The sequence below is a fragment of the Saccoglossus kowalevskii genome, chromosome 11, assembly GCF_978046115.1.
Source record: "Saccoglossus kowalevskii chromosome 11, keSacKowa6.1, whole genome shotgun sequence".
NCBI lineage: Eukaryota > Metazoa > Hemichordata > Enteropneusta > Harrimaniidae > Saccoglossus > Saccoglossus kowalevskii.
In genome coordinates, this window is record NC_140651.1 from 15110415 (window position 1) to 15125079 (window position 14665).

The 14665-nt window shown below is 34.1% G+C and overlaps 1 protein-coding gene across 3 annotated transcripts in view; it reads right to left on the reverse strand.

The window, feature by feature from the left end:
• Positions 1-4113: 4113 nt before the first annotated feature.
• Positions 4114-14665, reverse strand: part of LOC100373244 (SWI/SNF-related matrix-associated actin-dependent regulator of chromatin subfamily A containing DEAD/H box 1-like) — a 30560-nt gene continuing 20008 nt past the window's right edge. For all 3 annotated transcript variants that reach the window (XM_085504907.1, XM_078006475.2, XM_085504906.1), the window contains 7 exons: positions 14016-14120; positions 13118-13357; positions 12237-12425; positions 10030-10148; positions 9740-9922; positions 8813-8913; positions 4114-8081 (listed from right to left, as the gene is read on the reverse strand). In XM_085504907.1, the coding sequence (XP_085361033.1) occupies positions 8017-8081; positions 8813-8913; positions 9740-9922; positions 10030-10148; positions 12237-12425; positions 13118-13357; positions 14016-14120 (1002 nt within the window). In that variant the 3' untranslated portion in view covers positions 4114-8016. The remainder of the gene's footprint in view (positions 8082-8812; positions 8914-9739; positions 9923-10029; positions 10149-12236; positions 12426-13117; positions 13358-14015; positions 14121-14665) is intronic.

Here is a 14665-nt window from a genome sequence, read left to right on the forward strand (position 1 = left end):
TTGGCATGTCTGGAAACTTGATAGCGATAGTGACAGCATGAATCAAAATATAAAAATTTATATTATATACAACACATAACCATATCGCCGTATTATATATTAAGAAGCTTATGAATTCTTAATGATATTTCATTTTTCAGTTATTAGATAGTTCCTGGATTAATGGTAACAGAAATAAGCAATCTATTTGCAATATATAAAAAAAATATGAAGGACTTTGTGTTGAGCTAACTTGATAAGCGTGTAATTGCCATCATATTATGGCATCGGTTATTTGATATTTGTATTGAATAATGTTATAATCACGTCACTTATGTACATTAAAGGTCGGTGGTCACCGTGCCACGTCCTGTTCGATATGGGACTCATAGCGACGTATGCAACGCGTGTAAAATACATTATTTGTTTACATGAACGACCACCACGCTTTAGTTATTTTGCACTTATCTGTTTGTTTTCACGCATGTTGCATCTTACAGTTTTATGTTTGAAGAGCCATGGTCGTCGTACATCTCATTTTCAAATTTCAGGTAAACAATGTATTTCACATGTGTTGTGTACGTTGCTATGACGATCACCGCTCTTTAACTTTATCAGTATGTAGTTCATAAATTAGTCTACGATGAAGATTGTTAACAAGAACAGGTTATTTATCATTTATATTTCAAGGCAACAATTCCACATTCAGTGTATTGAGCAAAACAATGAAAGAATTTTACTTTTTGTTATTTACTCGGTGTAGTTTTTACAAGGAGGCAATAAAGGTGTTGTTTGGTGCAAATTCTTTTACTGGGTCCTCTGAAATATAATTTATTTTTTTCTTTCAACAGAAGTAAATACTTTCGTGGTAATGAAGTAGTCTCTGGCATGTATTTAGTGTCATTGACGTTTTAAAATCAAAGACAAATCTGTGTGCTAAAGGTATTGGAAGCATGAAGTACAAATAAGGAATACCAGTACTGTATTATTACCTTGCCCGTAACATCAAAGATGGAAGGGAAAGGTATATTAAGTGAAAAATTTCTGTCCGGCGTTGTCGTTGTTGTCGTCGTTAATAATGTTATTGTGTGCACAATAACTTTTCCAATTCTATTCCAAACTTTATGAAACTTGAAAATATCATGCAAAAATTGAGAAAATCTGATAAAATATTTTGACTGTTCTACTTGACTGATCACTGGTGATACACATTCAAAGGTCATTGAGCTCAGTGGAAATATGCATTGTTGTCTGTGTTCAATGAAGCAAATCATTTATCTTCTAATAATATCCTTGGTAATGTATCTCCAAAATCCAATGGGAATACTTGACTGGGTTTCAAAACCAGCTCATGGAGAGATTTTTTGCACAGTCTGATACACATTTGCAAACCTGCCAAACCTACAATAAAATCTTTAACGAAAACAAGATGTCAGAAAATCAATATAAGCACTCCTATGAATTGGGTGCCAAACTTTGATCAAGATCTGAAGCTAATAGAAAATCTGTTTAGTCCAAAGTTATCAAATCAAAAACAATACATAAAAAATACATAAGCAAAAGTTGCATCCACATTTTGAAAACAAAATTGTACTCAAAAATAGGTATTCTGTATTTGACAAACAGTTCATTCGACAAATGAAAATTCACAGGAATTTGTTTCAGCTATTAGTAACAGAATAATAGAGCTTTTATAATAATAATTTAAAAACGCACTTTAAAAAAACAAAGAGTGCAATGTTTGAATATGTAGATTCTCAGGAGACAAAAGTACTGTTGACTTCTTCTCCGGAGGCAAAAGTACTGTTGACTTCTCTCTCACTGGACAACAACTAATTATTAGTCCCCGTCCGGACGAAGTCCGAAAACGGGTTCTTATAATTCGGTCTCTGTCTGTGCGTCCGTCCGGAGTCATATCACAGAATCCCTTGGACCGATTCCGTTCATTCTTTGCATGTGCCTAGTACTTTATGTTGGACATATGCACATGCAGTGGTTTAGCAGTTCGATTCAAAATGGCCAACTGGCAGCCATCTTGTTTTTTGAAAATGTCGTATTTTGGACATGCTTTGGCAGTTGTCATTCAAACTTGGTACATAGATTATACATGTTAGGATACATGTCCATGACGATTTATTTCGCAATTGGATCAAAGATGGTTGACTGGCAGCCATCTTTGATTTTGAAAATATCGTATTTTGGACATGCTTTGTGAGTTTTCATTCAAATTTAGTACATAGATCATACATGTTAGGATACATGTCCCCGACCGTCCGTGAGTCCGTCCATTCGTGCATCAGACTGTGGAGCGATTCCGTTCATTCTTTGCATGTGCCTAGTACCTTATGTGGGACATATGTACATGCAGTGCTTTAGCGATTCGATTCAAAATGGCCAACTGGCAGCCATCTTGTTTTTGAAAATGTTGTATTTTGGACATGCTTTGTCAGTTTTCATTCAAATTTGGCACATACATGTACTTTATACATGTTAGGATAAATGTCCATGATAATTTGTTTCAAAATCTGGTCAAGGATGGCCGATTGACAGCCATTTGACCTTACTACTATATTTCCACAATTTATGTACCATTTTCATTCGTATTTGGCACATACATCATACATATCAGTGTGTTTTATAATCAGATCAAAGATGGTCGAATAACGGCTGTTTTTATTGGCCATATTACAACTACATGGAACACATGTTTTGATGTAAATAAACAATCTGTTGAATACGCCACTTGGAACTCAAGTTTCAAGGACAGGCTCGTGACAACCCCTCCGCTTTAATATGACGAGCACAAAGAGAACTTTGAAAAATGGAACTGGGACTGTGTCATTTTCAATGACTTGTTTAAGTTGATTTGCATTACAAAGCAGAGCTTGCAACAGAATAGAGGCAGTTCATATTTGTCTCAGTGGATCATTAATTTTTGACAGACACCTGTACAAAATACTGGGGCAAAAGCCAGCTAAGATTTTCTGGTATCTTGCATGATTTATGAATCTATTCACATCTAAATGCATTTTTTTTATAATAAATCTGAATTACTTTGAATAAAGCTGGAAATTATGTCCCTTAAATGAATTAAATAAATTAGGCACCAATGTTTTTGTAAGATATTTACATCTATCAAGGACATTCGATAAACTGCTTTCCCACTGTTGTTTCAACCCCAAAACTTGTTTGTATTCAAAATTAATTATGACAATGCATATTCATATTGAAACAAACTGATAAAAGGAATAATATATAACAAAGGGCAAGGTCACCAGAGTTCAACTATGTTTAAATTATCTGCAGCAGTGGTTAATACAGTACAGTTATGCATATTAATTAGTTACATGGCCATTTGATATGTCATAATTCCTACCAAATGTCTCCATTATAGCACCAGTTTCATGTCCTTATTAGCAACAGTGCTGGAAATATTACACTTATGCATAATAATGAGGTCACATGAACCCATTTATACAAGGTTGGTAAATAATTTATATGGATTTTAACCCTGAAGTAATCAGATCTTTGGATTGAAATTTCATGAGATATCTGTGAGACATCTATAAATTGATTAATTTATACAAATTACCCCGGTAGGTAATTTGTAAGCATATATATATATATATATTATACCTATGGAACACTCCCTCAGTATGGAAAATACTGGTACATAGCATACATATATTTTCTCACGAAAAAATTTACCATTGCCGAAGGGCACTATTTCATTAAGCTCAAATAGTAACGCGGGATAGTCAAATTGTTGATGTAAATGTATATAGTTTTGGGCTTTATAAAACAGGTGCTCATAGCATAAGGATCGTCACTGGAGATACATTTGTATACAATGTAATGTACAAGCTTATTAAATAAAAAAAATCAGTACCCAGATGTTTGGAGTGAATCTAGACTATTTTTGGGGGAAAATTGGGTAGATATCAATGATAAATCAACATACTCTATTTGAAGATGTACAAATCTTCTTAGAATTACTGAAATTTACAGTCATTCAAATCAAATGCACCTGAATTGAGCACAGATATTATGCAAGACCATTTTTAAAGTACCAGTATTTTTGGACTTAATCGGAAATAAATGGTACACAATGAAACGATTGTAGACGTATGCAAATAATTCAAAAGAGTACTCTTTATTGTTCACATTATTGTCCAACCATCATCCAGAATGCATCATGTTAACATAGTAACCATCCAGAATGCATCACGTTAACATAGTAACCATCCAGAATGCATCACGTTAACATAGTAACCATCCAGAATGCATCACGTTAACATAGTAACCATCCAGAATGCATCACGTTAACATAGTAACCATCCAGAATGCATCACGTTAACATAGTAACCATCCAGAATGCATCACGTTAACATAGTAACCATCCAGAATGCATCACGTTAACATAGTAACCATCCAGAATGCATCACGTTAACATAGTAACCATCCAGAATGCATCACGTTAACATAGTAACCATCCAGAATGCATCACGTTAACATAGTTACCATCCAGAATGCATCACGTTAACATAGTAACCATCCAGAATGCATCACGTTAACATAGTAACCATCCAGAATGCATCACGTTAACATAGTAACCATCCAGAATGCATCACGTTAACATAGTAACCATCCAGAATGCATCACGTTAACATAGTAACCATCCAGAATGCATCACGTTAACATAGTAACCATCCAGAATGCATCACGTTAACATAGTAACCATCCAGAATGCATCACGTTAACATTGTAACCATCCAGAATGCATCACGTTAACATTGTAACCATCCAGAATGCATCACGTTAACATAGTAACCATCCAGAATGCATCACGTTAACATAGTAACCATCCAGAATGCATCACGTTAACATAGTAACCATCCAGAATGCATCACGTTAACATAGTAACCATCCAGAATGCATCACGTTAACATAGTAACCATCCAGAATGCATCACGTTAACATAGTAACCATCCAGAATGCATCACGTTAACATAGTAACCATCCAGAATGCATCACGTTAACATAGTAACCATCCAGAATACATCACATTAACATAGTAACCATCCAGAATGCATCACGTTAACATAGTAACCATCCAGAATGCATCACGTTAACATAGTAACCATCCAGAATGCATCACGTTAACATAGTAACCATCCAGAATGCATCACGTTAACATAGTAACCATCCAGAATGCATCACGTTAACATAGTAACCATCCAGAATGCATCACGTTAACATAGTAACCATCCAGAATGCATCACGTTAACATAGTAACCATCCAGAATGCATCACGTTAACATAGTAACCATCCAGAATGCATCACGTTAACATAGTAACCATCCAGAATGCATCACGTTAACATAGTAACTTTCCTCTTGAAAATACATTACAGTAACGATAAACACCAGGAAGCATGAAGAGTTTTTAAAAAGCAGATTTCTGTCACTGGAATAATAAACGATGTCAGGGTCTTCATTTTATGAAGAACAAAAAACCTAGCTGGCAAAAAACAGACACATCAAGCCCAGGTCGTGAGCTGGTTCGTGTCGATAATACACTATGGTGAAACCTGTTTAAATCAGACACAGACACAAAGGTTATTTGGTGATGCTACAGTACAAAGTGATTAATATATACATTACCAATAATATAGAAAAAGGAATGAATAATTAAGGCTTTTTGTTTTATTGGGATTGTCAATATACACTAAACATGATAGAAGTATTTGTGTAGAAAAAATTTGCTGTAAGCCAAAACAAAATATAATAAAAATAGAGTTTGAATAAACTATATGTACTCACTAATTGTAGCAAATCGAATGTAATACAAAAGTACAAATGACTAAATGTACTAGTGAAATGAGCATGTATTGCAAGCATTATAGAGAAATAAAGACTTGTGTAATCAAGGTGATGACTTAAGACACACAATTGTATGGCAATTTCTTATTCATCAAATATCTGCAGATGCCAAGCCAATTTATGGAGCCTTTATGGAATTAGGGACGACGTCAAAAGATCGATGTCGGATAAAAAAAACTTATTTGCTTTAGTTTGGGGGGCGGGTTGACCTCAAAAAGTTTACATCCTACAAAAACAATTATATTTTTTAATGAAGTCAAAAAAACCTTGGAGTATTTGCAGTTCGTTTTTTTTTTTCTATCCAATCATAGACAAAAATAACAGAAAATGAAAAAAACCATCCAAGACGAGAAAATGGTTTGGTCGGAGTGTAAATATGTGCGTCAAATGAGGTCCATTTCAGGTCATGGACCTAGAGCATGCGCAGAACCCTGAAACGCATGCGTATATTTCGCTTCATTATTACAACCAACTGCTATGCCATACTACTGTCTGATTATCAATTTGTATTTAATGGTGAATGCACTCTGACGCCATGATCAATATTTATCAATTAAGTTTCAGTGGAGGGTGGGGGGTTTTGGGAAAAAACTAAAAGAATTAAGTTTTTTTTATCCGACATCGATCTTTTGACGTCGTCCCTTAGTAGGATCCATACCAAACAAAAGATGTAAGCATTTACTGACGTAACAACTATGCATGTAGTAATGTCTATGGAATAGAAGGATTTAATTCAACAGAACAGTAATGTTACAAGTAATGTAAGGATACATATGTCCTGCAAGTTATTTCTGATGACAGCGTAATTTGAAAGTCTGAAGAAAAATAATTGGGTAACTGAACAAGTTTTTGAATTTTGAATCTGGGGTATATGAATTTTAAATTCAAAATTGCCGCCAGAGTAAGGGAGGAATGAAGGTAGCAAGTTGAGATATGCACTCTTCTTTTTATTGGTTGGACGTTTTTTGTCATCAAAATATGGAGAATCTGTAGTGCTTAATGTAGTAAAAATTTGTTGGTTAGCCATATTCATCCTTAAACGCCTCCCATCATAACATCAATTCAAGCATTTGCCTGCAAAAAAAGTTCACCATTGAGATTGTATGAACCATGAATGACTACAGAATTAAATTACACACCTGATGGAGTAAACAAGAAACAAACAAACAATAATAAATCACGTAAAATATGATTCAATATACTTGTATATAAATATAAATTATGCTGAATACGATAGGATGTTGCACTTGGTGCTAGATGTCTTATGATTTACTGCGATATGAACAGTTGTCAGTGAATCAACTAGCAGGTAAAAATTATGTACACAACTGAGAATGCGACCAAAAGCTGCTGCTGATCTGCACTGGCTCGGAAGATGAATTCTGAATGGCTAAAAAAACAAAAGACTTGTGGCGTTGAATGCACGTTCATTCTCAGTAATGTTATGCAAATTAGAAATTCAAACTAGCTAATCATTTACAACCTTCTGAGCCAGTGCAGATTAGCCCCAAAGCTGAATGAATGTCAACCACAAGTGACTCAAATATAAAAAATAATCACTATTGCTTCATTTTACACACACTTTCACATCTTAATGAATAATGTGACAATGCTTTGTGGTGTGATTTGTGAAAACCGTGATGCTATAACAGTATGTTTGAAAGCAATAAGCGATTTGAAAGTAAAGGAAAGATTGAAACATGACGTTGTTGATACACTACGACTTTTATGTTTCGAGAGGACTGATAAAATATTAAATAGGAGTCCGAGCAAGAAATAAAACCTTGCAATGTGATGTTTTCTGAGGTTGTAATAAATTCACAACACATATGGAACTCATGGAAATGACCATTTAAATATATCTCCAGTTTTCAATTTATTCATCATGACTATATATATTACGCTATTTGCTGTACAGGCAGTTGGTCTTTAAATAACACAAAATGCAGTTTATCTACCTGAAATAAAAAATACACATCACTAGTTATCCTAATGTGGTATCATTTATCAAGGTAAGAAAGGTGTGCATAATTAAAATGTATCGATGATAACGAACGGAGGCTTTGTTTGCTTGTTGCATCAAAGAAAGCATGAGCAATCTACATCTATTAATTTGTGGGAGCCATTCCTTTAAAGTTGCCAAGATTGCATCGCATCAAAGTTCCAAAGAGTCTCTCAGCAAAGAGGCCATATCGGTTGCATTTTCATCATCACCATCATCTGTAGATAGGAGGAATGATAAACTGAAATCAGAGATGATTCCTAATTTTGGGGTGTTGTGGTACATGTAAAATATCGGATGGTCTGAGTTAATGGCAGGAAAATATGTTCAAGCTGACAGCATGACTTTGGCGTCATGATATGTGGATGCCATGAGTGACCCAATACTTGAAATTCATTCTTTGATTGTTCAGCTGCTTGACTATATGTCGGTACACGCTAGCCAGATCTACAAAGCTCTGTTGCGTAATTTTGATTTTCTGATTGCATCTAAATCAGTCTAATAACGAACTTGCAATATATATTTTTTGGGGCAAAAACAAAAGAACCTGGATTATTGTATGTTCATCTTAGATGTGTGTCTGTCAAATTCTTGCTAAACCTGCCATGCTGATTTGTATTCTAATTTGCACTCTTGAAAAAACGATTATTTTTACTACTGCATTAGTTTTTACAGTAGTTGCTTTTGAGGCACCAAAAAAAAAAAAAAAAAACGCCTAAGTGCTGAAACATCGCTCACAGTTGATCAGTTGCAGTGGGCAATGTTTTCTGATAATAAAACTATAAAAATGTTTTCAGAACACAACATTACGAATGAAGTGAAGCATTTAAAACAGACATTATGAGAAGATCTTCACAAGAGCATAGTGTTTCCCCGTTGAAAATAACTATAAATACACCCCCCACTATGGTCACATTACTCCTGGCCTACACTACACCACACTACATACCTGCTGTGATATCAGCTTCAAGTTTTAATTTTCCCATTGCACATTTGAGCATTGCTTCTTCTATTGTGTTTTCACAAATTAATCTGATCACTGTAACATCCCTGAAGAGAAAATAAAATTGTTACTGAAAGATATACTGCAAAACATAACGCGTACACACATCGCGCACAATACCATGCTACCTTCTAGACAGTTTAGATTATCAATTCACAGATAGGCAAAGGTGAACACAAATATTGAATTAAACAGTACTCCAATGCACCATGGTTTCCTTACACTGCAAGTGTATACTTTACACACTATAAGCATGTTCTTTCAAGGTGTTGTAACTTAAGGTTAAGAGAAAAACAGGTGTGAACATGTTATGCCGACATAAGGGGACTTAAACCTTCTTGCAATATCAGCACGGGGGTAATGAAACACTTACATTGACGTAATTAATGTAAATAAAAACGGCACTTAAACGCCAATACATTTCATAGTAGGTGCTCACAATATGTATCAAATTTCCAGGCAGTTTAGGTTGCTATATCGACCTGTACATGTTGTTAGACTCAAGATCAGCTGCTTGGTTCGAAGACATTTATATGTGTGTTTAATGTTATGACATGTAACCTAGCTAACAGTTGTCAACTATTAAGGCTTGATTGCGTAAAAGATGCAAATCAAATCAAGTCATATCATGACAGTTCCTGTTAGGTAAATAGTAAAAAAAACTGAAATGAGTCAGTTATTTTGAATCAGAACATGGAACAAATTATCATTACATAATGTATAATGTAGTTGCAAAGTGTAATTGCGATCAGTCAATGGCTGCTTTTTATGAGTGGACCAAGAGACACATCGCATCACAATTTTCAGAGGAACAACAAAGTAAACGTAAAGTAAAGTTGTGAAAATGAAGTAAAGATTGCGCTTTCATCATACCTTGTCTGTCCTACCCTATGACATCGATCTTCAGCTTGTTTATCATTATACGGGTTGAAATCAATATCATGTATGATTACCACGTTGGCTGATGTCAAGTTGATACCCAAGCCGCCAGCTTTTGTAGACAGCAAGAAGACAAATATACCATTGTCATTGTTATACTTGTCAATAAGTTGTAACCTGTTAAATAAATACACATCAGTGATTTACTATACTGTTATCATTCTATTGAGACTAGTAATTCAATTTTCTGCATCAATAATATCGTCAAATCAAAGGAAAAATACCTTTCTTGTACCGGTGTCTGCCCATCAAGCCTTAAATACTTGTGTTTATGATACTGCATATAGACTTCAATGATATCTAACATCATGGTGAACTGACTGAACAGCAATACTCTGTCCCCCTGTCAACACAACACAATAGTACAGTTACATTAGTTACATGCCTGAAATGCAAGTCCTCATAATTATCAAATTATCAAACTAACAATCTAATAGTCTTGATCAAAATTTGGGTAAAAATATGCAAATATACCCAATGAATATGCACAGACGGTATATAGAACTATTTTGTGAATGGTGACAAAAGTTGACCTAGGTGCTCGAATGGTTAATGATATGCAAATTACCTAATTAGTATGCACATATGGTATATAGAACTATTTTGTGAATGGTGACAAAAGTTGACTTTGGTGCTCAAAGGGTTAATGAGATGCAAATTACCTAATTAATATGTACATATGGTATATAGAACTATTTTGTGAATGGTGACAAAAGTTGACTTTGGTGCTCGAATGGTTAATGATATACAAATTACCTAATTAATATGCACAGACGATATATAGAACTATTTTGTGAATGGTGACAAAAGTTGACTTTGGTGCTCAGAGGGTTATTGATATGCAAATTACCTAATTAATATGCACATACGATATATAGAACTATTTTGTGAATGGTGACAAAAGTTGACTTTGGTGCTCAGAGGGTTAGTGATATGCACATACGGTATATAGAACTATTTTGTGAATGGTGACAAAAGTTGACCTAGGTGCTCGAATGGTTAATGATATGCAAATTACCTAATTAATATACACAGATGGTATATAGAACTATTTTGTGAATGGTGACAAAAGTTGACTTTGGCACTCAAATGGTCAATGATATGCAAATTACCCAATGAATATGCACAGATGGTATATAGAACTATTTTGTGACTGGTGACAAAAGTTGACTTTGGTGCTCAAATTGTTAATGATATGCAAATTACCTAATTAATATGCACAGACGGTATATAGAACTATTTTGTGAATGGTGACAAAAGTTGACTTTGGTGCTCAAATGGTTAATGATATGCAAATTTCCTAATTAATATGAACAGATGGTATATAGAACTATTTTGTGAATGGTGACAAAAGTTGACCTAGGTGCTCGAATGGTTAATGATATGCAAATTACCCAATGAATATGCACATACGGTATATAGAACTATTTTGTGAATAGTGACAAAAGTTGACTTTGGTGCTTAAATGTTTAATGATATGTAAATTACCTAATTAATATGCACAGACGGTATATAGAACTATTTTGTGAATGGTGACAAAAGTTGACTTTGGTGCTCGAATGGTTAATGATATGCAAATTGCCTAATTAATATGCACATACGGTATATAGAACTATTTTGTGAATGGTGACAAAAGTTGATTTTGGTGCTTAAATGTTTAATGATATGTAAATTACCTAATTAATATGCACAGACGGTATATAGAACTATTTTGTGAATGGTGACAAAAGTTGACTTTGGTGCTCAAATTGTTAATGATATGCAAATTACCTAATTAATATGCATAGACAGTATATAGAACTATTTTGTGAATAGTGACAAAAGTTGACTTTGGTGCTCAAATTGTTAATGATATGCAAATTACCTAATTAATATGCATAGACAGTATATAGAACTATTTTGTGAATGGTGACAAAAGTTGACTTTGGTGCTCAAATTGTTAATGATATGCAAATTACCTAATTAATATGCACATACGGTATATAGAACTATTTTGTGAGTGGTGACAAAAGTTGACTTTGGTGCTCAAATTGTTAATGATATGCAAATTACCTAATTAATATGCGCATACGGTATATAGAACTATTTTGTGAGTGGTGACAAAAGTTGACTTTGGTGCTCAAATTGTTAATGATAGGCAAATTACCTAATTAATATGCACATATGATATATAGAACTATTTTGTGAATAGTGACAAAAGTTTACTTTGGTGCTCAAATGGTCAATGATATGCAAATTACCTAATTAATATGCACAGACGGTATATAGAACTATTTTGTGAATGGTGACAAAAGATGACTTTGTTGCTCAAATGGTTATTGAACTATTATATCAAAATCTCAAAGAAGATACAATTAAATGTTAACTGTATAAACACCTAAATCACACAACCAAAGTGTCATAGCATAAAATAAACAATCACATTGCTCACCCTTTGCTTCATCTCCGGCAGCAGACTATCAAGTTTATAAAATTTTCCTGAGTTAAGAAGAGTTTCTGTCGGCAATGTAAAAGAGCTGATAGAATAGTACTGATTGCACAACCCATGAAGTTCAAAGTCAGACATTACGCACATATCTTCAAATATAAGCTCATCACTTGCATCGTGGTGGGTTGGTTCCTGCAATAGTAAAACGGCATTCTGGGTAAATTCTTGTGTAATATAAAATGGGCTCAATTATTCATGTTTATTTTTTTTTCTTTGCCCGTGGCTTAATTTCGCTCAATTAAAACTTTATCGTTTCCTCCACAAACAGTGAATTTAAAACACTGAATATGCCTGGCAATATGAAGTCTGGTGGAATAATGACAAATAATTTTTTTATGTGACCATTGGATCTAATTTAGTTTACTCCCCCATAATGTAAGTACAGTCGTTTTCGAGAATAGTGAGAAAATTACCGTACTCACATATTCGAGAACAAAACAAATTCTATATAGTGGTTTCTCACATATGCAAGAATGAATCATTTCAAGTACATATTTTAACATTTGTACAAGAATGATGAAAAGCAAGTCCTGTAAAACCATTCATTTCACTGGTATTAAATTTCACTATTTTGATATTTTGTGCATATTCACTGGATTTTAACTTCAAGCAAATTTAATAAAGCGAATAAAATTAGTGAAATTAAAACCCAATGAATAATTAGTGCCTTTACAGTAAATGAGGAGAGTGAGAGAGAAAAAAAAAGGTCATTTACAATAACTATTGCAGTTTTACATCAGCTTATACTCCAAATATGTGAGTGCAATTAGTCTGTTCTTGGTGAACATTACACATGCAAGTATTTTTATACTGTGATTCTTTACCTTTAGCATAAGTTTTGACATTTTTCTAAGTTTTCCATCATTAAAGTGGTGCCTATGTAGCAGGGAATGATTGGCCATCTTTCGTAGCTGCATCATAGCACCAGCGAGATTGCCAGATTCTGTTTTACTACGTAATGACTTGGTCAATACGGCAACCAGATTGGTGTATTGCTTGCGTTGACTGTCAGATAAGGAACACCTATGAATGCAATCATGCTTCTTTGGTAGCTGATTAAGTACCTGGTGAAAAGTGAGAGGAAATAAAATTTAAGTTCAAATATGTAATATAACACACCATTATCCATATTTGGACATTGCATTATATCATTACTCTACTTCATTAAATCGCGGTGGTCGTCCCGCAGCCCGTATTCGAATTTCATGCAAATAAACAATGTATTTTACACGTGTTGTATACGTGGCTATAAGTCTCATATCGAACAGAACGCGGCACGCCTGCCACCTTTTAAACATTAGGTTATATTACTCTTTTGTGTACCATCAGCTCTGAACCATTCTGTATGGGTTAAATAAATCATGCAACATTTTCGGTGTTGTGGAGGAGTTAAAATGAAATATAAACAAACTTTAAATTGATTTATGCAATAAGTTGTATTCCGAGTTGCAGCATTCTATGATTTTGGAGGTAAAACACGCCAAACTAGGCATTCCACTCTCAATTCGTCAATTCAACCCGTATCCAGCCAGCCACATGTACTTTTACACTGACTTGACAAGATAAGGGTTAAATATCTCGCACACTGTCTCACAACAAATCGACTCATCATCCAGTATGGAATTCTGGGTGATATTGAACAGCAAATGAATAATTGCAAATTTTCGGGATAAAACAGGGACTTATAATGCAGAGTAAAGGAAGACAACCAATAATAATCACCTCAGTTTTTATTCTCCTCAGTACAAATGGTTGCATAATCTTCTTAGCGTCACCTATTCTGTCTTTCTCAAAATTACTCTGTTCAGCGCTGTCACTGCTATATTTCTGTAATTACAAAGAAAACAATGTCAGAGCTGAAATATCAAGCATAATTGATCATTAAACTCTGGTTAGTAGTACTGTACTTGCAATAGTATAATCTCCAGCAGTGAAAAAAACTGTCCTAGCACGAGATGAACCAATTAAACTGATGAGGTATGGTGTGAAATGAAATTAAAGAAAAATTTCACAATTCAAGATAGAAATGCATGACAGACATGCAGAAATAAAGAATGAATTTTTTAATCAAAAGCCAAAAAAACAAACAAGCAGCCTGTCAGCTGAGATAGCTCCGCTGTTAGCAATGCACATTTCAATTAAAGAACTGAAGATATGATTAGAAATGAATAATATGTATAGTATCAAAGCAATCGGACTTGCTGTTTTCAACAAGAATTCAAAAATATCACTTTTTATCAAAAATGACAAAAATTTTCACCAAAATTAAAGAATTGAAGATGTCATCATGAAATGAACAAATCTAAGATAGGCCTACCCAAGGTACTTATACACCACGTTTCAAAGCATTCAGGCTTGTAGTTTTCAAGAAG